The 26,556-nt window shown below is 45.5% G+C and overlaps 1 protein-coding gene across 3 annotated transcripts; it reads left to right on the forward strand.

The window, feature by feature from the left end:
• On the forward strand, nt 1-26,459 carry LOC118363940 (PDZ and LIM domain protein 3-like). Of its 3 annotated transcripts, none has more exons than XM_052488046.1 (8): nt 1-341; nt 14,616-14,767; nt 16,938-17,022; nt 17,935-18,122; nt 19,388-19,606; nt 21,660-21,787; nt 21,961-22,072; nt 25,907-26,459. In XM_052488046.1, the coding sequence occupies exons 1-8, from the start codon at nt 249-251 to the stop codon at nt 26,094-26,096; spliced, it is 1,167 nt and encodes a 388-aa protein (XP_052344006.1). In that variant the 5' UTR covers nt 1-248; the 3' UTR covers nt 26,097-26,459. The 3 variants fall into 3 exon arrangements, with proteins under 3 accessions (XP_052344006.1, XP_052344008.1, XP_052344007.1); XM_052488047.1 differs by lacking the exon at nt 17,935-18,122 and adding an exon at nt 18,322-18,386 and having other exon boundaries at nt 8-341; XM_052488048.1 differs by lacking the exon at nt 19,388-19,606 and having other exon boundaries at nt 3-341.
• Nucleotides 26,460-26,556: the final 97 nt, after the last annotated feature.

Here is a 26,556-nt window from a genome sequence, read left to right on the forward strand (position 1 = left end):
AAGAGCAGTGTGTCTGTCTGTGTGTGTGTGTGTGTGTGTGTGAGAGAGAGAGAGAGAGAGAGAGAGAGAGAGAGAGAGAGAGAGAGAGAGAGAGAGAGAGAGCAACAGAGAGAGAGCAACAGAGAGAGAGCAACAGAGAGAGAGACAGAGTGCGCGAGAGAGAGAGAGAGAGAGTGTGGAGGGAGATATTAGCCTACTGCTGCTGTGACTGCTGCTCTACCAGAAACAGGGTGACAGCTAGGAAGATAATGCCCCAGAATGTGGTCCTGGATGGGCCAGCCCCCTGGGGCTTCAGGCTCAATGGAGGGAAGGACTTCAACCAGCCCCTGACCATCACCAGGGTGAGTGCCCACTGACCAACCTTAAACGTGATTAATACCATTTTGAAATATATTCTAAAATTGACTCGTAGGTGTGATATGGTTACATGTTCTGGTGCCTGTTAAATGCAGTGGCAGCATTTTGAACTAACTGTAGACAATGGAGTGATTTCTGACTGAGACAGGCTTACAAAGAGTTACAGTAATCTAGGCTTGAGGAATTAAAAGCATGTAGAACTTTCTATACAGTATATAGATAATAATAAAAGCAGGACTGGACAACCTTTACATGTAGCTCAAGATTTAGGTCTGTGTCAAAGAAGACACAAGGTTTCTGGACATAGGTTTTACACTGGTGGACAAATGACCAAGGTAAATAAAACAACCTCTGATTTCATATCATTGAGCTGGAAGAAGTTGTTAGACATCCAACATTTGATGTCAGCAAGATACTGGTTGAAGGTTTGCTATGCTAGCTTGATCACTGGGTCTGTTTGGTAAATAAAGTAGCATGTCATCTGCATAGCAGTGAAATTGAATTTTATGATTGCGGATGATGTCACCCAGGGGACTCATGTACAGGGTAAATGTACAGGATGGGGCCCAGAATTGACCCCTGAGGGACACCATAGTAAATAAGTGCTGGGGATGATACTGAACCACCCATGGTCACTGAGAAATGTCTGCCACATAGATATGACCTGAACCAGTCAAGGGCACTGCCGTAGATTCCCACCCACCTCTCCAATCTGTCGACAAGAAGGTTATGATCAATAGTATCAAACATGACACTGAGATCCAAAAAACTAGGATAGAGAACTAGGATAGAGCATTCACCAGCATCGTCAGCCAACAGAAAGTAATTACTGACTTTCAGTAAAGACGTTTCTGTGCTGTGAAGTGATTTGTTGTTCGTACTCATACTCAAATAAGCCACCAAATGCTTTAAAACAACTTTTTCTAACATCTTGGATAAAAAAAGGAAGTTTAGAGATGAGGAGGCGTATAGATTGGGCTTTTTAAGGAGAAGTTGGACCAGAACAGTTTTAAAATAGGCTGGGAAGGAGCCAGAGGTCAGGGAGCTATTTCCAATACACAGAATGTTGGGGCCAACAGTATGGATAACTTATTTTAGTAGTGCAGTAGGGACCATGTCCAAGGGTCAGGGGGAGGTCTTCATTGGAGGAACAGTACCAAGGAGGGACTCAAAGGATATTTGGTCAAAAGAGTAAAAGGAAGCAGTAGACAGTCTCAGAGTAGTTACATTTACATTTACATTTAAGTCATTTAGCAGACGCTCTTATCCAGAGCGACTTACAAATTGGTGCATTCACCTTATGACATCCAGTGGAACAGCCACTTTACAATAGTGCATCTAAATCTTTTAGGGGGGGTGAGAAGGATTACTTATCCTATCCTAGGTATTCCTTAAAGAGGTGGGGTTTCAGGTGTCTCTGGAAGGTGGTGATTGACTCCGCTGTCCTGGCGTCGTGAGGGAGTTTGTTCCACCATTGGGGGGCCAGAGCAGCGAACAGTTTTGACTGGGCTGAGCGGGAACTGTACTTCCTCAGTGGTAGGGAGGCGAGCAGGCCAGAGGTGGATGAACGCAGTGCCCTTGTTTGGGTGTAGGGCCTGATCAGAGCCTGGAGGTACTGAGGTGCCGTTCCCCTCTTGACCAGAAATTCTGGTATGGGGCTGGCTACTGTCATTCTGGGATCTATGTTTTCTGTAGAAAATAATCGTAAAAACTATTCGCCAAGACCAGGGGATGCAAGCATGTCATTGTTAAGGGGGCCACTGACAACATACTCAATTGTCTTAAACAGAATTTTAGAGTTGTGGCACTTCTCAAAAATCAGGGTACCTCTCCGAGATCAGGGTACTTCTCAGAGATCAGGGTACTTCTCAGAGATCAGGGTACTTCTCAGAGATCAGGGTACTTCTCAGAGATCAGGGTAGAGAAATAGTTTGCATCTTTAACAGCAACATTATAATTTCTCATCAGATCCTTCATTACTGGACGTCATAGAATACTTGAAATTTGCATACAGCCTTTCTAAGTTCACTTTTTAAGGCATGACTGTGGTCATTTAACCAAAGTGAGACTGGCAGACAGTTTATTCTTGTTTTAACTGATGCCACTGATTTTAAAGTAGCCTGATATACAGTGCCTTCGGAATGTATTCAGACCCCTTGACATTTTCCACATTTTGTTACGTTACAGCCTTATTCTAAAATGGATTAAATAAAGAAAAATCCTCAGCAATCTACACACAATACCCCATAATGACAAAGCAAAAACAGGTTTTTAGACATTTTTGCAAGTGTATTAAAGATAATAAACAGAAATACCTTATTTACATAAGTATTCAGATCCTTTGCTATGAGACTTGAAATTGCACTGATCATCCTTGATATATTTCTACAACTTGATTGGAGTTCACTTGTTGTAAATTGTAAGTCCCACAGTTGACAGTGCATGTCAAAGCAAAAACCAATCCATGAGGTCGAAGGAATTGTCCGTAGAGCTCCGAGACAGGATTGTGTCGAAGCACAGGTCCGGGGAAGGGTACCAAAATATTTCTGCAGCATTGAAGGTCCCCAAAAATACAGTGGCCTTCATCATTCTTCAATGGAAGAAGTTTGGAACCACCAAGACTCTTCCTAGCTGCCCGCCTGTGAGCAAGAGCAAGAGCCCGATGGTCACTCTGACAGAGCTCCAGAGTTCCTCTGTGGAGATGGAAAACCTTCCAGAAAGACAACCATCTCTGCAGAACTGGCCAGACGGAAAAAGGCACCTAAAGACTCTCTAACCATGAGAAACAAGATTGTCTGGTCTGATGAAACCAAGATTGAACTCTTTGGCCTGAATTCCAAGCGTCATGACTGGAGGAAACCTGCCACCAACCTGCCACCATCTCTACGGTGAAGCATGGTGGTGGCAGCATCATGCTGTGGGGATGTTTTTCAGCAGCAGGGACTGGGAGACAAGTCAGGATCGAGGCAAAGGTGAATGGAGCAAAGTACAGAGATCCTTTATGAAAACTTGCTTCAGAGTGCTCAGGACCTCAGACTGGAGCGAAGTTTCACCTTCCAACAGGACAATGACCCTAAGCACACAGCCAAGACAACCCAGATGTGGCTTCGGGACAAGTATCTGAATGTCCTTGAGGGGCCCAGGCAGAGCCCGAACTTGAACCCGATCTAACATCTCTGGAGAGACATGAAAACAACCTGACAGAGCTTGAGAGGATCTGCAGACAAGAATGGGAGAAACTCCCCAAATACAGGTGTGCCAAGTTTGTAAGATCATACCCAAGAAGATTTGAGGTTGTGATCACTGCCAATGGTGCTTCAACAAAGTGCCTAATAAAGGGTCAGAATAGTTACGTAAATGTGATATTTCAGTTTTTATTTGTTATAAATTTGCAAAGATATCTAAAAACCTGTTTTTCTTTGTCATTATGGTGTATGGTGTGTAAATTGATTAGGGGAAAAAACAATTTAATAAATTTTATAACAAGGCTGTAACATAACAAAATGTGGAAAAAGTCAAGAGGTCTGAGTACTTTCCGAATCCACTGTATTTCAGTGAAACTGTTCAGCAAATCAGCGGTATGACGACAAAGACCCGGATCATTAGGAGAGGATATAAAAGCAGTGGTAAATGCGAGAGCGATTGGGGCAGACTTTTATTTTTTTAATTCTCCTTTTTCTTGATATCCAATTTGTAGTTACAGTCTTGTCCCATCGCTGCAACTCCTCTACGGTCTGGGGAGAAGAAAAGGTTGAGAGCCATGCATCCTCCAAAACACGACCCTGCCAAGCCGCACTGCTTCTTGACCCACTGCTCACTTAACCCACAAACCAGCCACACCAATGTGTCGGAGGAAACACCTTCTAGCTGGCGACCGGAAGTCAGCTTGCAGGTGCCCGGCCTGCCACAAGGAGTCACTAGAGCGCAATGAGACAAGGAAATACCGGCCGGCCAACCTCTCCCCTAACCCGGACGACACTGGGGAAATTGTGCACCGCCTCATGGGTCTCCCAGTCGCGGACGGCTGTGACGGCTGTGATCGAACCCAGGTCTGTAGCGATGCAGTGGCTTAGACCGCTGCACCACTCAGGAGGCTAGGGGTGGCAGACATTTTTAGTAGAAAGCATTTTAAAAACAATAATGAGATGGTCAGAGACAAACACATCAATAGTTTCCAAGTGATCAATATCCAGACCATAGGACAGCAGGAGATCAACACTATGGCCTTGGTAGTGTGTAAGCCCTGTGGCATGTAGCACATTCTAACTCTCCCTGGCTAGTGCATTCTTTAAATAACTCTGTCATATTTAAACATGACCAAAGCCAGCTGGTCAGAGAAATCCTGCAATGAACAAACTATTAGGTTTATGTTGTGGAGGGCGGTACACTAGAATGGATAAGGTGAGCTGTTGCTTATTCAAGCAAATGATAAGACTTTAAAATGAGGAACATTTGCAACATGACTCAGGGCTACGTACTGTATATGCATGTCTCTATGAATGACGGCTACCCTCCCCAACAGGGCCAAACGGCCTGGATGTCTACTGAGGCACCATGGAGATCTCCAGTCACACCTGTCACAGCCAGGAGCACATATCTTCTTACCCCTCAGCCCCCTGGAACGCCCCTCGACCCCCAGGAACCCCCCTCGTCCCCTAGGCACCCCCCTCTTGCCCCAGGAACCCCCCTCGACCCGGGTCCGTAACGAGCTGCTGAAGGAGTAGAAGAGATAGGACTGAGACACTTAGCAGACTGTTAGTAGTGTAGGACTGAGACTCTTAGCAGACTGTTAGTAGTGTAGGACTGAGACACTTAGCAGACTGTTAGTAGTGTAGGACTGAGACACTTAGCAGACTGTTAGTAGTGTAGAACTGAAACACTTAGCAGACTGTTAGTAGTGTAGGACTGAGACACTTAGCAGACTGTTAGTAGTGTAGGACTGAGACTCTTAGCAGACTGTTAGTAGTGTAGGACTGAGACACTTAGCAGACTGTTAGTAGTGTAGGACTGAGACTCTTAGCAGACTGTTAGTAGTGTAGGACTGAGACACTTAGCAGACTGTTAGTAGTGTAGGACTGAGACACTTATCAGACTGTTAGTAGTGTAGAAATGAGACTCTTAGCAGACTGTTAGTAGTGTAGGACTGAGACACTTAGCAGACTGTTAGTAGTGTAGGACTGAGACACTTATCAGACTGTTAGTAGTGTAGGACTGAGACTCTTAGCAGACTGTTAGTAGTGTAGGACTGAGACTCTTAGCAGACTGTTAGTAGTGTAGGACTGAGACACTTAGCAGACTGTTAGTAGTGTAGGACTGAGACACTTATCAGACTGTTAGTAGTGTAGAAATGAGACTCTTAGCAGACTGTTAGTAGTGTAGGACTGAGACACTTAGCAGACTGTTAGTAGTGTAGGACTGAGACACTTATCAGACTGTTAGTAGTGTAGGACTGAGACTCTTAGCAGACTGTTAGTAGTGTAGGACTGAGACTCTTAGCAGAATGTTAGGAGTGTAGAACTGAGACACTTAGCAGACTGTTAGCAGTGTAGAACTGAGACACTTAGCAGACTGTTAGTAGTGTAGGACTGAGACACTTAGCAGACTGTTAGTAGTGTAGGACTGAGACTCTTAGCAGACTGTTAGTAGTGTAGAACTGAGACACTTAGCAGACTGTTAGCAGTGTAGAACTGAGACACTTAGCAGACTGTTAGCAGTGTAGAACTGAGACACTTAGCAGACTGTTAGCAGTGTAGAACTGAGACACTTATCAGACTGTTAGTAGTGTAGAACTGAGACACTTAGCAGACTGTTAGTAGTGTAGGACTGAGACTCTTAGCAGACTGTTAGTAGTGTAGGACTGAGACTCTTAGCAGACTGTTAGGAGTGTAGAACTGAGACACTTAGCAGACTATTAGTAGTGTAGAACTGAGACTCGTAGCAGACTGTTAGTAGTGTAGAACTGAGACACTTAGCAGACTGTTAGTAGTGTAGAACTGAGACACTTAGCAGACTGTTAGTAGTGTAGAACTGAGACACTTAGCAGACTGTTAGTAGTGTAGGACTGAGACTCTTAGCAGACTGTTAGTAGTGTAGGACTGAGACTCTTAGCAGAATGTTAGGAGTGTAGGACTGAGACACTTAGCAGAATGTTAGGAGTGTAGGACTGAGACACTTAGCAGACTGTTAGTAGTGTAGGACTGAGACACTTATCAGACTGTTAGTAGTGTAGGACTGAGACTCTTAGCAGACTGTTAGTAGTGTAGGACTGAGACTCTTAGCAGAATGTTAGGAGTGTAGGACTGAGACACTTAGCAGACTGTTAGTAGTGTAGGACTGAGACACTTAGCAGACTGTTAGGAGTGTAGGACTGAGACACTTAGCAGACTGTTAGTAGTGTAGGACTGAGACACTTAGCAGACTGTTAGTAGTGTAGGACTGAGACACTTAGCAGACTGTTAGTAGTGTAGAACTGAGACACTTAGCAGACTGTTAGTAGTGTAGGACTGAGACACTTAGCAGACTGTTAGGAGTGTAGAACTGAGACACTGCAGACTGTTAGCAGTGTAGAACTGAGACACTTAGCAGACTGTTAGTAGTGTAGAACTGAGACTGCAGACTGTTAGTAGTGTAGAACTGAGACACTTAGCAGACTGTTAGTAGTGTAGGACTGAGACACTTAGCAGACTGTTAGTAGTGCAGAAATGAGACTCTTAGCAGACTGTTAGTAGTGTAGGACTGAGACTCTTAGCAGACTGTTAGCAGTGTAGAACTGAGACACTTAGCAGACTGTTAGTAGTGTAGGACTGAGACTCTTAGCAGACTGTTAGACTGAGACACTTAGCAGACTATTAGTAGTAGAACTGAGACTCGTAGCAGACTGTTAGTAGTGTAGAACTGAGACACTTAGCAGACTGTTAGTAGTGTAGAACTGAGACACTTAGCAGACTGTTAGTAGTGTAGAACTGAGACACTTAGCAGACTGTTAGTAGTGTAGGACTGAGACTCTTAGCAGACTGTTAGTAGTGTAGGACTGAGACTCTTAGCAGAATGTTAGCTGAGACTGCAGAATGTTAGGAGTGTAGGACTGAGACACTGCAGACTGTTAGTAGTGTAGGACTGAGACACTTATCAGACTGTTAGTAGTGTAGGACAGACTGTGTTAGTAGTGTAGGACTGAGACTCTTAGCAGAATGTTAGGAGTGTAGGACTGAGACACTTAGCAGACTGTTAGTAGTGTAGGACTGAGACACTTAGCAGACTGTTAGAGTGTAGGACTGAGACACTTAGCAGACTGTTAGTAGTGTAGGACTGAGACACTTAGCAGACTGTTAGTAGTGTAGGACTGAGACACTTAGCAGACTGTTAGTAGTGTAGAACTGAGACACTTAGCAGACTGTTAGTAGTGTAGGACTGAGACACTTAGCAGACTGTTAGGAGTGTAGAACTGAGACACTTAGCAGACTGTTAGTAGTGTAGAACTGAGACACTTAGCAGACTGTTAGCAGTGTAGAACTGAGACACTTAGCAGACTGTTAGTAGTGCAGAACTGAGACACTTAGCAGACTGTTAGTAGTGTAGGACTGAGACACTTATCAGACTGTTAGTAGTGCAGAAATGAGACTCTTAGCAGACTGTTAGTAGTGTAGGACTGAGACTCTTAGCAGACTGTTAGCAGTGTAGAACTGAGACACTTAGCAGACTGTTAGTAGTGTAGGACTTTGACTCTTAGCAGACTGTTAGTAGTGTAGGACTGAGACACTTATCAGACTGTTAGTAGTGCAGAAATGAGACTCTTAGCAGACTGTTAGTAGTGTAGGACTGAGACTCTTAGCAGACTGTTAGTAGTGTAGGACTGAGACTCTTAGCAGAATGTTAGGAGTGTAGAACTGAGACACTTAGCAGACTGTTAGTAGTGTAGAACTGAGACACTTAGCAGACTGTTAGTAGTGTAGAACTGAGACTCGTAGCAGACTGTTAGTAGTGTAGGACTGAGACACTTAGCAGACTGTTAGTAGTGTAGGACTGAGACTCTTAGCAGACTGTTAGCAGTGTAGAACTGAGACACTTAGCAGACTGTTAGTAGTGTAGGACTTTGACTCTGAGCAGACTGTTAGTAGTGTAGGACTGAGACTCTTAGCAGACTGTTAGTAGTGTAGAACTGAGACTCGTAGCAGACTGTTAGTAGTGTAGGACTGAGACACTTAGCAGACTGTTAGGAGTGTAGAACTGAGACACTTAGCAGACTGTTAGTAGTGTTGGACTGGAAGAGCCTGGGCTTCTTGACCAAAATTACACCCTATTCCCTTATAGTGCACTATTTTAGACCAAAATGAATGCACTATGTAGGGGATAGGGTACCATTTAGCATACAAATGTGTTGTGGCTGACGAGAGCTAGGATGGGGAGGTCACAGGTTTACTTAAGAGTCACGCAGCAAGACTTAGTGAATACTTCCTCCAGCATTCCAGCTGATTGTAGATGATCCTTGAGCTGCACTTTCATGTTCTGGTTAATGTTTGAAATCTTTTCAGGAATGGTGCTAATGGTATATAATGTAACCCAGAGTATTTGGGACCAATGAAAAGCTGGTTATTTTTCATTCCTCCAAGTTCATGTCCTTATTACTTAACTGTGATCCAATGCTACTTCTTGGAGGTTTTGAATGATCATTAGCTGGATAACATGAACTATGATTAACTGTGGGCTTGAAGAGAGCGGTCCAGAGTTAGAGACAGATATGACCCATAATGACACAGGTTCCTGCTAACCAGCCGGATTTGATCCACATCGCTCTGATTAAGACCAGAATCTACATTCTGATTAAAGCCAGAACCTAATTTCTGATTAAGACCAGAACCTACATTCTGAGTAAAACCAGAACCTAATTTCTGAATAAGACCAGAACCATAATTCTGATTAAGACCAGAACCTAAATTCTGAGTACAACCAGAACCTAAATTCTGAGTAAAACCAGAACCTACATTCTGATTTAAGCCCAAACCTAATTTCTGATTAAGACCAGAACCTGTAAAGACGAGGAATAGGAAAGATCGGACCAAAACGCAGCTTGGTAAGTGTCCATCTTAATTTTAATAAATAAACTGAACACTGCAATAACCAAAAAACAACAAAGAGAGAGAGAGTGAACGAAACTAAACAGTTCTGTAAGGTGAAGACACACAAAACAGAAAACAACTACCCACAAACACAGGTGGGAACAGGCTACCTAAGTATGGTTCTCAATCAGAGACAACGATTGACAGCGGCCTCTGATTGGGAACCATACCAGGCCAAACACAGAAATACAAAACATAGAACAAAACATAGGATGCCTACCCCAACTCACGCCCTGACCAAACCAAAAATAGAGACATAAAAAAGGAACTAAGGTCAGGACGTGACAGAACCTAAATTCTGGTTAAGACCAGAACCTTAATTCTGATTAAGAACAGAACCTAAATTGATTAAGACCAAAATCTACATTCTGATTAAAGCCAGAACCTAAATTCTGATTAAGACCAGAACCTAAATTCTGAGTAAAACCAGAACCTACATTCTGATTAAAGCCCGAACCTAATTTCTGATTAAGACCAGAACCTAAATTCTGATTAAGACCAGAACCTAATTTCTGATTAAGACCAGAACCTAAATTCTGATTACGACCAGAACCTAAATTCTGAGTAAAATCAGAACCTACATTCTGATTAAAGCCCAAACCAAATTTCTGATTAAGACCAGAACCTAAATTCTTAAGACCAGAACCTAATTTCTGATTAAGACCAGAACCTAATTTCTGATTAAGACCAGAACCTAATTTCTGATTAAGACCAAAACCAAGCAGAAAGCATATCCATGCCATAGTCGGGGTCTGGGAATACAATAGTGATCTACAATTTAGGCCAAATGTGTCTTATCATAACCATGGTTATTTCAATGATGCCTAATTGTTTCCTCTGCTGATTAGGTTTGTGACGTCTATCCAACAACAACATTCTGCAACATTACTGCTAAAATCCCAGCTGTTATTCTATTAAAACCAACCACCCAACAATGATGGTGTATTGCTCATTCAAAAATAACTGATAAGCAACGGAAAACCATGGTTATATACTGTTGGTATTCGTCCCAATGGCACCCTATTCCTTTTATAGTGTACTAGTTTTGACCAGAGCCCATAGGGATTAGTGTTATAATATGAGTCCCATCTGTCTGAAAAGGATTGGTCATAAGGTGCCGGGAATTGGCTGGTAGTGATATCTTCATGTGGGTAGCATGTCCTTACTTGTGCAGTGCTCTTCTCAGAGAGGTGCCTCTGGGTCTATATGGCATGTTTTTCACAATGTTGTCAAAGCCATTACTGATGATGCCTACGTCAAAACAGGAAACAGGTGTTCCAGTATGTGACTAAACTGCAAACAGTCTGCTTCTGCTTGTACTATATGCCAGTCTGCTTTTATCTTGTAACAATGTGTGGTTATGGCTGCTATCTAATTGTGTTTTGTATGCGTATAGGTTTGAATAGTATGAGTGGTTATGTGATTTCATGAGGATGTGTATTAGTGTGGAACTGAGACTGTGTGTGTGGCGGATGTATTTTAAGCCCCTCCTTCTCAAATGGCTCTTACTTCCTGTCCTGTCATGCAGAGGTGTCATGGCGGTTCCTCTGTATGAGAGGTGTCATGGTGGTGTGGTTCCTCTGTGTGAGAGGTGTCATGGCAGTTCCTCTGTGTGAGAGGTGTCATGGCAATTCCTCTGTGTGAGAGGTGTCATGGCAGTTCCACTGTGTGAGAGGTGTCATGGCAATTCCTCTGTGTGAGAGGTGTCATGGTGGTTCCTCTGTGTGAGAGGTGTCATGGTGGTTCCTCTGTGTGAGAGGTGTCATGGTGGTTCCTCTGTATGAGAGGTGTCATGGTGGTTCCTCTGTGTGAGAGGTGTCATGGTGGTGTGGTTCCTCTGTGTGAGAGGTGTCATGGTGGTTCCTCTGTATGAGAGGTGTCATGGTGGTGTGGGTCCTCTGTGTGAGAGGTGTCATGGTGGTTCCTCTATGTGAGAGGTGTCATGGTGGTTCCTCTGTATGAGAGGTGTCATGGTGGTGTGGTTCCTCTGTGTGAGAGGTGTCATAGCGGTTCCTCTGTGTGAGAGGTATCATGGTGGTTCCTCTATGTGAGAGGTGTCATGGTGGTGTGGTTCCTCTGTATGAGAGGTGTCATGGTGGTTCCTCTATGTGAGAGGTGTCATGGTGGGTCCTCTGTGTGAGAGGTGTCATGGCGGTTCCTCTGTATGAGAGGTGTCATGGTGGTGTGGTTCCTCTGTGTGAGAGGTGTCATGGTGGGTCCTCTGTGTGAGAGGTGTCATGGCGGTTCCTCTGTGTGAGAGGTGTCATGGTGGTGTGGTTCCTCTGTGTGAGAGGTGTCATGGTGGTTCCTCTATGTGAGAGGTGTCATGGTGGTTCCTCTGTGTGAGAGGTGTCATGGCGGTTCCTCTGTGTGAGAGGTGTCATGGCGGTTCCTCTGTGTGAGAGGTGTCATGGTGGTGTGGTTCCTCTGTGTGAGAGGGGTGTCATGGTGGTTCCTCTGTGTGAGAGGTGTCATGGTGGTTCCTCTGTGTGAGAGGGGTCATGGCGGTTCCTCTGTGTGAGAGGTGTCATGGTGGTTCCTCTGTGTGAGAGGTGTCATGGTGGTTCCGCTGTGTGAGAGGTGTCATGGTGGGTCCTCTGTATGAGAGGTGTCATGGTGGTTCCTCTGTGTGAGAGGTGTCATGGTGGATCCTCTGTGTGAGAGGTGTCATGATGGTGTGGTTCCTCTGTGTGAGAGGTGTCATGGTGGTGTGGTTCCTCTGTATGAGAGGTGTCATGGTGGTTCCTCTGTGTGAGAGGTGTCATGGTGGTTCCTCTGTATGAGAGGTGTCATGGTGGTGTGGGTCCTCTGTGTGAGAGGTGTCATGGTGGTTCCTCTGTGTGAGAGGTGTCATGGTGGGTCCTCTGTGTGAGAGGTGTCATGGTGGTTCCTCTGTATGAGAGGTGTCATGGTGGTGTGGTTCCTCTATGTGAGAGGTGTCATGGTGGATCCTCTGTGTGAGAGGTGTCATGGTGGTTCCTCTGTATGAGAGGTATCATGGTGGTGTGGTTCCTCTATGTGAGAGGTGTCATGGTGTAGTTCCTCTGTGTGAGAGGTGTCATGGTGGTTCCTCTGTGTGAGAGGTGTCATGGTGGTTCCTCTGTATGAGAGGTGTCATGGTGGTGTGGTTCCTCTGTATGAGAGGTGTCATGGTGGTGTGGGTCCTCTGTGTGAGAGGTGTCATGGTGGTTCCTCTGTGTGAGAGGTGTCATGGTGGTGTGGTTCCTCTGTGTGAGAGGTGTCATGATGGTGTGGTCCTCTGTATGACAGGTGTCATGGTGGTTCCTCTGTGTGAGAGGTGTCATGGTGGTGTGGGTCCTCTGTGTGAGAGGTGTCATGGTGGTGTGGGTCCTCTGTGTGAGAGGTGTCATGGTGGTGTGGTTCCTCTGTGTGAGAGGTGTCATGGTGGTTCCTCTGTATGAGAGGTGTCATGGTGGTGTGGTTCCTCTGTGTGAGAGGTGTCATGGTGGTTCCTCTGTGTGAGAGGTGTCATGGTGGTGTGGGTCCTCTGTGTGAGAGGTGTCATGGTGGTTCCTCTGTATGAGAGGTGTCATAGTGGTGTGGTTCCTCTGTGTGAGAGGTGTCATGGTGGATCCTCTGTGTGAGAGGTGTCATGGTGGTTCCTCTGTATGAGAGGTGTCATGGTGGTGTGGTTCCTCTATGTGAGAGGTGTCATGGTGTAGTTCCTCTGTGTGAGAGGTGTCATGGTGGTGTGATTCCTCTATGTGAGAGGTGTCATGGTGTAGTTCCTCTGTATGAGAGGTGTCATGGTGGTGTGGTTCCTCTATGTGAGAGGTGTCATGGTGGTTCCTCTGTATGAGAGGTGTCATGGTGGTTCCTCTGTATGAGAGGTGTCATGGTGGTGTGGTTCCTCTATGTGAGAGGTGTCATGGTGTAGTTCCTCTGTGTGAGACGTGTCATGGTGGTTCCTCTGTATGAGAGGTGTCATGGTGGTTCCTCTGTATTAGAGGTGTCATGGTGGTGTGGTTCCTCTGTGTGAGAGGTGTCATGGTGGTGTGGTTCCTCTGTGTGAGAGGTGTCATGGTGGTTCCTCTGTATGGGAGGTGTCATGGTGGTTCCTCTGTATGAGAGGTGTCATGGTGGTGTGGTTCCTCTATGTGAGAGGTGTCATGGTGGTTCCTCTGTGTGAGAGGTGTCATGGTGGTTCCTCTGTATGAGAGGTGTCATGGTGGTGTGGTTCCTCTATGTGAGAGGTTCTCACTCAGTAATTCCAGATGTCTGTTAGAGACAACAGAGTAGTATGAAACCACAAACAGACAACAGTCTGCAGTATGTTACCTGATACTGAGGACATGGCTCCTGATACCATACAGTATAGCATACCAAAGAAGTTAATGTACTGTATTTGGTTTATACAGGTTAGAGTTAGGACATGTACACCACGTTCAAATAAGGAGTAATATGAAACAGGAACGTAAAGGAGGCAGCTGTTATCAAGTTGTTTCCCTCGTAGAAGATATATGATACAGGCAGCGTAACGTAACAGAGCCCAAATGAATCATCCAGCCATAAATAGCCAGATAGATTACCGCAGTCTGCATTAATCTGCCTTTTCAACAGAACAACAGGGGAGGAAAGTAGTGAGAGGGGGGGGGGCAGGCATGTTGAAGGGTTAAGGTAAGAACCTGGAGGCAGAGGGGTGACGTGACTACCTCTGGAATGATGTTGACCAGGTAGGAGAGGGGCAAGGGGATGATGTCAGGCCCCATTAGAGGCAGATAGAGAGAGGGAGTAGAGAAGGGGGGTGGGAGAGAGAGAGGGGGGTTGAGAGAGAGAGGAGGGGGAGAGAGGGGGGAGAAGAGTGGAGAGAGGGGGGGGTTGTAGGCTTGGAGACAGAATGGATGCCTAAGCAGTTAGATCAGCAGGCTGTCAATAGTGTAATCCCCTATCCCATGTACTGTAGTCTGGCACCACACAGTGATGGACAGGTCATCCACACAGCTTTATTTATAGGGCATGTAAAACACAGAATGGACTCCTATTCATACTCTAGGTGTAGCCATTATGTTGAAACAGCCAGTGTACTGCAATGTCTACCAACCACTGTGCTTCCCCGTCACTTCTCCCACACATTTGTGTCCCGTTAGAACTGTTCAAACTGAAGTGGTGCTTTGTTTCTAGGTGACGCCAGGCAGCAAAGCCTCGCTGGCCAACCTGTGCCCCGGTGACATCATCCTGGCCATAGAGGGTGTGAGTACAGAGTGCATGACTCACAGCGAGGCCCAGAACAAGATCAAAGACCCTGCCTCCCAGCTCGGCCTCAAGATTGAGAGGTAGGTGAGCAAGCAGAATGACTGGCCTGTGTCCCAAATGGCACCCTATTTCCTTTGTAATGCACTACGTTGTGCCCTGGTCAAAATAGGGCCCTGGTCAAAAGTAATGTACGATATAGGGAATAGGATGTATTTAGGATGCACCTGGTAATAAGATGATAACACAAGTACAAGGACACCAGCCATCTATGATCAACTTTTGTTAACAGTAGTGTACGCATGAAAGATAGATAATTATGAACCGGGTGGTTCGAGCCCTGAATGCTGATTGGCTGAAAGCTTTGGTGTACCGTGGGTATGACAAAACATTTATTTTTACTGCTCTAATTACGTTGGTAACCAGTTTATAATAGCAATAAGGCACCTCGGGGGTTTGTCATATATAGCCAATATACCACGGCTAAATACACACCACACAATGGGCTGTGTCCTAGCACTCCCCAGTTATGACATTTAAATACACACCACACAATGTGAATACACAGTTAGAACAGTCCTTAGACGTGGTATATTGGCCATATATTTAAATACACACCACCTCGGGACATTTAAATACACACCACACAATGTTGAATACTTATTGACATTTAAATACACACCACACAATGTTGAATACTCTAGCAGTTATGACATTTAAATACACACCACACAATGTTGAATACTCTAGCAGTCATGACATTTAAATACACACCACACAATGTTGAATACTCTAGACAGTCATGACATTTAAATACACACCACACAATGTTGAATACTCTAGCAGTTATGACATTTAAATACACACCACACAATGTTGAATACTCTAGCAGTCATGACATTTAAATACACACCACACAATGTTGAATACTCTAGCAGTTATGACATTTAAATACACACCACACAATGTTGAATACTCTAGCAGTCATGACATTTAAATACACACCACACAATGTTGAATACTCTAGCAGTCATGACATTTAAATACACACCACACAATGTTGAATACTCTAGCAGTTATGACATTTAAATACACACCACACAATGTTGAATACTCTAGCAGTCATGACATTTAAATACACACCACACAATGTTGAATACTCTAGCAGTCATGACATTTAAATACACACCACACAATGTTGAATACTCTAGCAGTCATGACATTTAAATACACACCACACAATGTTGAATACTCTAGCAGTCATGACATTTAAATACACACCACACAATGTTGAATACTCTAGCAGTTATGACATTTAAATACACACCACACAATGTTGAATACTCTAGCAGTCATGACATTTAAATACACACCACACAATGTTGAATACTCTAGCAGTCATGACATTTAAATACACACCACACAATGTTGAATACTCTAGCAGTCATGACATTTCTTCCTTTCAAGCTTTTTTTATCAGGATCCGCATTAGCAGTCGCCGATGGAGACAGTTAGTCTTACTGAGGTCTTACTGGGGTCTTACTGAGGTCTTACTGGGGTCTTACTGAGGTCTTACTGAGGTCTTACTGAGGTCTTACTGGGGTCTTACTGAGGTCTTACTGGGGTCTTACTGAGGTCTTACTGAGGTCCCACACAGAACAAAAACTCAATACAGACTTTACAATTGACATACATTTAAAAATATTAACATGTAGTGTGTGTGTGCAGCTATCAGTTACACATACCTGTCAATACATACACACTACAAGCTAACAGAAATAAAAAGGAAATCAAATCCCATTTTATTTGTCACATACGCTGAATGCAACGGGTGTGGACTTGATTGCTTGCGAGCCCTTCCCAATGAGGCAAAGTTTAAAAAAGGTACAAAAATAGTAAGTCAAGGGGAAACATTGACTGCCTGTCTTTGGCTGAGCTATAGAGCTGCATAGTGAACTTGTTAGGCCTTTATGAGTGGTTGCCGGGCGCACGGCGCTCAGTCAAAATGCCAGGGCTGCATTCCATCTCTTTGATTCATAACCTCATGAAACTGTTTGAGAGTCTTGCGTGGGGTCAGAGATGCTCGAGGCGCTGATGTAAATTACGAGTGCAGCAAGGCCATGTTTGGGTCAAAATGCTAAGCAGCTGGCCTGTCTGGCTACGGTTTGATCTGGATTTATTATTTAATGTCAGGAAGGAAGGCTGCTGTATATCAGGGTTTGACTGACCGTGGACTCTTTCTCTGTATTGCAGGCCTGAGACCAAAATGTGGTCACCCCAAGTCACAGAGGATGGGAAAGCAAACCCATTCAAGCTCAATTTAGAGGCAGAACAGCAAGTAAGTAGCAGAAGGAATACATGTTTTTAGGTTAAGGACTACATTCCGATTCACATCAATCCCTCTCCTGGTGTTTGTGTGGTTGTGTAGAGTTACTGGTATTCAATTCAATTGAATTAAGTTGTCCCCTTCAGGCATTTCTAGGGTTATAGTGGTTCTTCAGATACATACAGTGTAGCTTGTATAGCTTTGACCACTGCATGCAGTGTGTGTACCGTGTAGCTTGTATAACTTTGACCACTGCCTGAAGTGTGTGTACCGTGTAGCTTGTATAACTTTGACCACTGCATGCAGTGTGTGTACTGTGTAGCTTGTATAACTTTGATCACTGCATGCAGTGTGTGTACCTTGTAGCTTGTATAACTTTGACCGCTGCATGCAGTGTGTGTACTGTGTAGCTTGTATAACTTTGATCACTGCATGCAGTGTGTGTACCTTGTAGCTTGTATAACTTTGACCACTGCATGCAGTGTGTGTACTGTGTAGCTTGTATAACTTTGATCACTGCATGCAGTGTGTGTACCTTGTAGCTTGTATAACTTTGATCACTGCATGCAGTGTGTGTACCTTGTAGCTTGTATAACTTTGATCACTGCATGCAGTGTGTGTACCTTGTAGCTTGTATAACTTTGACCACTGCATGCAGTGTGTGTACTGTGTAGCTTGTATAACTTTGATCACTGCATGCAGTGTGTGTACCTTGTAGCTTGTATAACTTTGATCACTGCATGCAGTGTGTGTACCTTGTAGCTTGTATAACTTTGACCGCTGCATGCAGTGTGTGTACCTTGTAGCTTGTATAACTTTGACCACTGCATGCAGTGTGTGTACCGTGTAGCTTGTATAACTTTGTGTACAGTATAGCTTGTATAGCTGCATGCAGTGTGTGTCTCTGTCTTGCTCCACATGTAGGAGTTGAAACCTATCGGTACAGGTCACAACCGACGCGCCCAGCCCTTCAAGGCTGCGGCCACCATAGACAACGGACGCCAGGTGGTGAGTTCCTCCTACAACACCCCCATAGGCCTCTACTCCTCAGGCAACATCCAGGACGCCTTGCACGGACAGCTCCCAGGCCTTGTTCACGATAAGCATGAGGGGTGAGTAAGTGCCAGGCTGATCCGGACCCCCTTCCTGATGGCCCGTGGACCCCACCTCTCCCCTCCTCCACCTGGTGTCACTAACCCTGCCTCTTGCTTCTCTTCTTCTCCCTGGCTGCTCCTCTCTCCTCTCTCACTCTATAACCTCAGAGCGCCTCTCTAACTCCTCTTCTGCCTCATCCTCTTCTGTTTTTTACAGGACCTGGGCTACTTTGAACACAAGTTTAACGTCAGGCCTAAGCTCTTCTTACCTGCAGGCCAAAGGTCACTAGTTTCAACATCTCCCTACTAATGCTGTAATACAGTAATACTAGTTTCAACATTTCCCTACTGATACAGTAATACAGTAATACTAGTTTCAACATTTCCCTACTGATACAGTAATACAGTAATACTAGTTTCAACATTTCCCTACTGATACAGTAATACAGTAATACTAGTTTCAACATTTCCCTACTGATGCAGTAATACAGTAATACTAGTTTCAACATCTCCCTACTGATACAGTGATACAGTAATACTAGTTTCAACATCTCCCTACTGATACAGTAATACAGTAATACTAGTTTCAACATTTCCCTACTGATACAGTAATACAGTAATACTAGTTTCAACATCTCTCTACTGATACAGTAATACAGTAATACTAGTTTCAACATCTCCCTACTGATACAGTAATACAGTAATACTAGTTTCAACATCTCCCTACTGATGCAGTAATACAGTAATACTAGTTTCAACATCTCCCTACTGATACAGTAATACAGTAAAACTAGTTTCAACATCTCCCTACTAATGCAGTAATACAGTAATACTAGTTTCAACATCTCCCTACTGATGCAGTAATACAGTAATACTAGTTTCAACATCTCCCTACTGATACAGTAATACTAGTTTCAACATCTCCCTACTGATACAGTAATACAGTAATACTAGTTTCAACATCTCCCTACTGATGCAGTAATACAGTAATACTAGTTTCAACATCTCCCTACTGATGCAGTAATACAGTAATACTAGTTTCAACATCTCCCTACTGATGCAGAAATACAGTAATACTAGTTTCAACATCTCCCTACTGATGCAGTAATACCATAGTCAGTTTTATTCAGTCACATAGTAAATTATCTTATACTTACTGATTGTAATATTTCTATATAGCTGCAATAACTCATCTTCCATCTTTCCTGTCTCTTTCATGTGTTCTGCTGTCTCTTCTCCCCTGCCCTACCTCTGGCTTTGCAATCACTGACCACCGCCCTCAGCGAGTGCCCTCCTCCGCAAGGCCTGATGGGAAATGGCCATCAGACGGTGGTCCCCCTCTCCCCCCTTGACCCTCCCCTGTCTGCTAACTCCGGCACAGACCAACCCTTGGCCCCCAGTGCTCAGTATAACTCCCCCATTAACCTGTACTCTGAGGCCAACGTCTCGGCCGCTCAGCAGCTAGCTCAGGTCACCTCAGTAGAGGAACAGGTCCCTCTAAGGTAATCACAGGTGTATGTGTGTGTGTGTGTGTGTGTGTGTGTGTGTGTGTGTGTGTGTGTGTGTGTGTGTGTGTGTGTGTGTGTGTGTGTGTGTGTGTGTGTGTGTGTGTGTGTGTGTGTGTGTGTGTGTGTGTGTGTGTGTGTGTGTGTGTGTGTGTGTGTGTGTGCGTGTGTGTGCGTGTACGTGCAAATTTAACAACCTCTGCTTACATTATAGTACCAGTCAACAGTTTGGACACCTTCTCATTCAAGGGTTTTTCTTTATTATTACTATTTTCTACATTGTAGAATAATAGTGAAGAAATCACAACTATGAAATAACACATATGGAAAGTGTTAAACAAATCAAAACATATTTTAGATTTGAGATTCTTCAAAGTAGCCACTCTTCGCCTTGATGACAGCTTTGCACACTCTCGGCATTCTCTCAACTAGTTTCATGTCACCAGTCACCTGAAATGCATTTGAATTAACAGGTATGCCTCGTTAAAAGTTCATTTTAGGAATTTCTTTCCTTCTTAATGAGTTTAAGCCAATCAGTTGTGTAGTAACAAGGTAGGGGTGGTATACAGAAGATAGCCTTATTTAGTAAAAGACCAAGTACATTATGGCAAGCACAGCTCAAATAAACAAAGAGAAACAACAGTCCATCATCACTTTAAGACATGAAGGTCAGTCAATTCGGAAAATTTCAAGAACTTTGAAAGTTTCTTCAAGTGCAGTTGCAAAAACCATCAAGCGCTATGACGAAACTGGCTCTCATGAGGATCGCCACAGGAAAGGAAGACCCAGAGTTAGCTTTGCTGCAGAGGATAAGTTCATTAGAGCTGCCAGCCTCAGAAATTGCAGCCCAAATAAATGCTTTACAGAGTTCAAGTAACAGACACATCTCAACATCAACTGTTCAGAGGAGACTGCATGAATCAGGCCTTCATGGTCGAATTGCTGCAAAGATACCACTGCTAAAGGACACCAATAAGAAGAAGAGACTTGCTTTGTCATAGAAACACAAGCAACGGACATTGGTCTGATGAGTCCAAATTTGAGATTATTGGTTCCAACCGTTGTGTGATGCAGAGTAGGTGAACAGATGACCTCCGCATGTGTGGTTCCCACCGTGAAGCATGGAGGAGAAGGTGTGATGGTGTGGGGGTGCTTTGCTGGTGATACTGTCTGTGTTTATTTAGAATTCAAGGCGCACTTAACCAGCATGGCTACCACAGCATTCTACAGCGATACGCCATCCCATCTGGTTTGTGCTTAGTGGGATCATCCTTTGTTTTTCCAACAGGACAATGACCCAACACACCTTCGGGCTGTGTATGGGCTATTTGACCAAGAAGGAGAGTGATGGAGTGTTGCATCAGATGACCTGGCCTCCGCAATCACCCAACATCAACCTATAAGGACACTGGGCCAGACCCAGATGCAGACACGGGAGGATGTTGGTTTGAAGCATTTAATATTTATTAGTTCCAAAGGGGCTAGGCAAGAGAATAGTCATGGACAGGCAAAAGGTCAAACCAGATCAGAGTCCAGGAGGTACAGAGCGGCAGGCAGGCTCGAGATCAGGGCAGGCAGACATATTAGAGCGTGACACGTGACATCAGGGCGTGACACAGCCCAATTGAGATGGTTTGGGATGAGTTGGACCGCAGATTGAAGGAAAAGCAGCCAACAAGTGCTCAGCATATGTGGGAACTCATTAAAGACTGTTGGAAAAGCATTCCAGGTTGAAACTGGTTGAAGCATGCAAAAGTGTGCAAAGCTGTCATCAAGGCAAAGGGTGGCTACTTTTAAGAATCTAAATTATAAAATATATTTTGATTTGTTTAACACTTTTTTTGGTTACTACATGACTCCATGTGTTATTTCATAGTTTTGATGTCTTCACTATTATTCTACAATGTAGAAAAAAGTTCAAAAAAAAAAAAACTTGAGTAGGTGTGTCCAAACTTTTGACTGCTACTGTATATTATGGTGAAGGCCAGAGGAATTCCAGAAAAAGGTACCATATGATAAAATCCTATCTCCTCTCCCTCTTGCATCCTAGTGGTAAGACACTGTCCTCCATCAAGGAGTCTCATGTGTACCGGATGCTCCAGGATGACCAGGATAGGCCACGTGAACCACGTCAGTCAGGCTCCTTTAAGGCTCTGCAGGAACACGTGGAGACTGATGGTGAGCTAAATCCAAGCAAACAGACAACTGATAATACTTAATAACAAAGTACACGTTTGAGTAATTATTTATTGATAAAAGGTAGAATGAGCAGGGTTGGGTAGAAACGGATTACACGTAGCAGGGATTGACACCTTAACACCGCAGTAAACCAATGTTTTGTGCATTAATAGGAGCAAAGCCGTTGATTACTAGAAGTGTAAGAGCTCCAGTGACAAAGCCTCCTACACCTGCGGGATCGCTACAGAAACTACCCCTCTGTGACAAGTGTGGAAACGGCATAGTGTGAGTACCCACTACCCAGGCTGACAGGAAATAAGGCACTGGAGTACCATGGTGCTGCCCTCTCCCAATGACTCATCTGTTCCTGCCCTGCCCTCTCCCAATGACTCATCTGTTCCTGCCCTGCCCTCTCCCAATGACTCATCTGTTCCTGCCCTGCCCTCTCCCAATGACTCATCTGTTCCTGCCCTGCCCTCTCCCAATGAATCATCTGATCCTGCCCTCTCCCAATGACTCATCTGATCCTGCCTTCGCCCGATGAATCATCTGATCCTGCCCTCTCCCAATAACTCATCTGATCCTGCCCTCGCCCGATGACTCTTCTGATCCTGCCCTCTCCCAATGACTCATCTGATCCTGCCCAAGCCCAATGACTCATCTGATCCTGCCCTCGCCCAATGACTCATCTGATCCTGCCCTCTCCCAATGACTCATCTGATCCTGCCCTCGCCCAATGTCCCAACTGATCCTGCCCTCGCCCAATGTCCCAACTGATCCTACCCTTTCCCAATGACCCATCTGATCCTACCCTCGCCCAATGACCCGTCTGATCCTGCCCTCGCCCAATGACCCGTCTGATCCTGCCCTCGCCCAATGACCCGTCTGATCCTACCCTCGCCCAATGACCCATCTGATCCTGCCCTCGCCCAATGACCCGTCTGATCCTACCTTCGCCCAATGACCCGTCTGATCCTACCCTCGCCCAATGACCCGTCTGATCCTACCTTCACCCAAAGACCCGTCTGATCCTTCCCTCGCCCAATGACCCGTCTGATCCTACCCTCGCCCAATGACCTGTCTGATCCTACCCTCGCCCAAAGACCCGTCTGATAATACCCTCGCCCAATGACCCGTCTGATCATACCCTCGCCCAATGACCCGTCTGATCCTACCCTCGCCCAATGACCCGTCTGATCATACCCTCGCCCAATGACCCGTCTGATTCTACCCTCGCCCAATGACCCGTCTGATCCTACCTTCGCCCAATGACCCGTCTGATCATACCCTCGCCCAATGACCCGTCTGATCCTACCCTCGCCCAATGACCCGTCTGATCAAACCCTCGCCCAATGACCCGTCTGATCCTACCCTCGCCCAATGACCCGTCTGATCATACCCTCGCCCAATGACCCGTCTGATCCTACCCTCGCCCAATGACCCGTCTGATCCTACCCTCGCCCAATGACCCGTCGGATCCTACCCTCGCCCAATGACCCGTCTGATCCTACCCTCGCCCAATGACCCGTCTGATCATACCCTCGCCCAATGACCCGTCTGATCCTACCCTCGCCCAATGACCTGTCTGATCAAACCCTCGCCCAATGACCCGTCTGATCCTACCCTCGCCCAATGACCCGTCTGATCATACCCTCGCCCAATGACCCGTCTGATCCTACCCTCGCCCAATGACCCGTCTGATCATACCCTCGCCCAATGACCCGTCTGATCCTACCCTCGCCCAATGACCCGTCTGATCCTACCCTCGCCCAATGACCCGTCGGATCCTACCCTCGCCCAATGACCCGTCTGATCCTACCCTCGCCCAATGACCCGTCTGATCATACCCTCGCCCAATGACCCGTCTGATCCTACCCTCGCCCAATGACCCGTCTGATCATACCCTCGCCCAATGACCCGTCTGATCCTGCCCTCGCCCAATGACCCGTCTGATCCTACACTCGCCCAATGACCCGTCTGATTCTGCCCTGTTCATGTTCTGGATAATGACTAAACCAAGAAGAATGTATTAATAAACCACGAAGGACCTCCGCTACATTATACACATGTGAACAGGCAGGTAATGAGAAACCATGGCAGGAATGTTTTTGCGGTGAGGAAACACAAGATGACAGCGTCTACCTTGCCAGATCTGTCCTCTCTCATCTTTTGGTTTTGGGGGATGAAAGTAAGAAGTACATGAAAGGATGAGTAAGGGAATATACCTGCCTCTGATACTTTTGATGTGGTGGGGCACATCTGCTGTTGCATAAGACCAAGGTCTAAGTGGGGTATGGTTAGAGCTATGGTGGTTTTGGATCCATAAATCTATCTGGATGGCAAAGTATAACCTCCTGCCTAGGCTAATTGCACACAGCGCATAATAACAATAATTCAGAGAATTGGGAGGAAGAGTCTGGTAGACAAGGTTAGGCAAAGTAAGACAGTCAACTCTCTTGTCCCCTGGTCCCACAGTAAGACAGTCAACACTCTCTTGTCCCCTGGTCCCACAGTAAGACAGTCAACTCTCTCTTGTCCCCTGCTCCCACAGTAAGACAGTCAACACTCTTGTCCCCTGCTCCCACAGTAAGACAGTCAACTCTCTCTTGTCCTCTGCTCCCACAGTAAGACAGTCAACACTCTTGTCCCCTGCTCCCACAGTAAGACAGTAAACTCTCTCTTGTCCCCTGCTCCCACAGTAAGACAGTCAACTCTCTCTTGTCCCTTGCTCCCACAGTAAGACAGTCAATTCTCTTGTCCCCTGCTCCCACAATAAGACAGTCAACACTCTCTTGTCCCCTGCTCCCACAGTAAGACAGTCAACTCTCTCTTGTCCCCTGCTCCCACAGTAAGACAGTCAGTTCTCTTGTCCCCTGCTCCCACAGTAAGACAGTCAACACTCTCTTGTCCCCTGCTCCCACAGTAAGACAGTCAACTCTCTCTTGTCCCCTGCTCCCACAGTAAGACAGTCAGTTCTCTTGTCCCCTGCTCCCACAATAAGACAGTCAACACTCTCTTGTCCCCTGCTCCCACAGTAAGACAGTCAACTCTCTCTTGTCCCCTGCTCCCACAGTAAGACAGTCAGTTCTCTTGTCCCCTGCTCCCACAGTAAGACAGTAAACTCTCTCTTGTCCCCTGCTCCCACAGTAAGACAGTAAACTCTCTCTTGTCCCCTGCTCCCACAGTAAGACAGTCAGTTCTCTTGTCCCCTGCTCCCACAGTAAGACAGTCAGTTCTCTTGTCCCCTGCTCCCACAGTAAGACAGTAAACTCTCTCTTGTCCCCTGCTCCCACAGTAAGACAGTCAACTCTCTCTTGTCCCCTGCTCCCACAGTAAGACAGTAAACTCTCTCTTGTCCCCTGCTCCCACAGTAAGACAGTAAACTCTCTCTTGTCCCCTGCTCCCACAGTAAGACAGTCAACTCTCTCTTGTCCCCTGCTCCCACAGTAAGACAGTCAACTCTCTCTTGTCCCCTGCTCCCACAGTAAGACAGTAAACTCTCTCTTGTCCCCTGCTCCCACAGTAAGACAGTCAACTCTCTCTTGTCCCCTGCTCCCACAGTAAGACAGTCAACTCTCTCTTGTCCCCTGCTCCCACAATAAGACAGTCAACACTCTCTTGTCCCCTGCTCCCACAGTAAGACAGTCAACTCTCTCTTGTCCCCTGCTCCCACAGTAAGACAGTCAGTTCTCTTGTCCCCTGCTCCCACAGTAAGACAGTAAACTCTCTCTTGTCCCCTGCTCCCACAGTAAGACAGTCAGTTCTCTTGTCCCCTGCTCCCACAGTAAGACAGTCAGTTCTCTTGTCCCCTGCTCCCACAGTAAGACAGTAAACTCTCTCTTGTCCCCTGCTCCCACAGTAAGACAGTCAACTCTCTCTTGTCCCCTGCTCCCACAGTAAGACAGTAAACTCTCTCTTGTCCCCTGCTCCCACAGTAAGACAGTAAACTCTCTCTTGTCCCCTGCTCCCACAGTAAGACAGTCAACTCTCTCTTGTCCCCTGCTCCCACAGTAAGACAGTCAACTCTCTCTTGTCCCCTGCTCCCACAGTAAGACAGTAAACTCTCTCTTGTCCCCTGCTCCCACAGTAAGACAGTCAACTCTCTCTTGTCCCCTGCAGAGGCACAGTGGTGAAGGCCAGAGAAAAGTTCCGCCACCCTGGATGTTTCGTGTGCTCCGACTGCAAAGTCAATCTGAAGCAGAGGGGCTACGTCTTTGTGGAGGGGCAGCTGTACTGCGAGACCCACGCCCGCGCCCGGACGATACCTCCAGAGGGACACGATGTCATCACCGTTTACCCCACGGCTTGAGACCAGTGGACTGGGAAATGCACAGACCTGTCCAAATGGAGCCAGAACTGTAACTTGCCACTCCCCTTCTCATACAGAATATTTCAGGACAAAATACATGATATATGGTTTCACAAGCTGCACTGTGGATAGATAGGCCATACTACAGTGGCGTTCATCAACTTAACACCCTGAACTGAACATATCAATATCTGTGGACATTATGATGCAATTGTGAATTCGCTTATCACCGTCAAAAACGCAACCATTTATCTTTTTAAAAACAAATATGTTTGTTATGCCTTGTGAATACCAACTGTGCCTTGTGATTTAAAGGTTTTCTGAATATGTTACCATTGGTAATAAAAAAAGAAGACAAACGTATTATCTTTTTTGTGTCATGTCCTCTGTTATTACCACGTTCAAGATAGTCAGCATTAAACTACACTATAAAATCAGTTAAATCAGTCAACAAAAAGCT

Source organism: Oncorhynchus keta, chromosome 30 (genome assembly GCF_023373465.1).
Source record: "Oncorhynchus keta strain PuntledgeMale-10-30-2019 chromosome 30, Oket_V2, whole genome shotgun sequence".
NCBI classification, from domain to species: domain Eukaryota; kingdom Metazoa; phylum Chordata; class Actinopteri; order Salmoniformes; family Salmonidae; genus Oncorhynchus; species Oncorhynchus keta.

Bases quoted from the DNA above. Each gene is read 5' to 3' on its own strand.
- LOC118363940 (XM_052488046.1), top strand. From the start codon at position 249: ATGCCCCAGAATGTGGTCCTGGATGGGCCAGCCCCCTGGGGCTTCAGG. The intron at 342-14,615 runs GTGAGTGCCCAC...CTTTGTTTCTAG, and splicing joins AGCCCCTGACCATCACCAGG to GTGACGCCAGGCAGCAAAGC. The intron at 17,023-17,934 runs GTAAGTAGCAGA...CTCCACATGTAG, and splicing joins ATTTAGAGGCAGAACAGCAA to GAGTTGAAACCTATCGGTAC.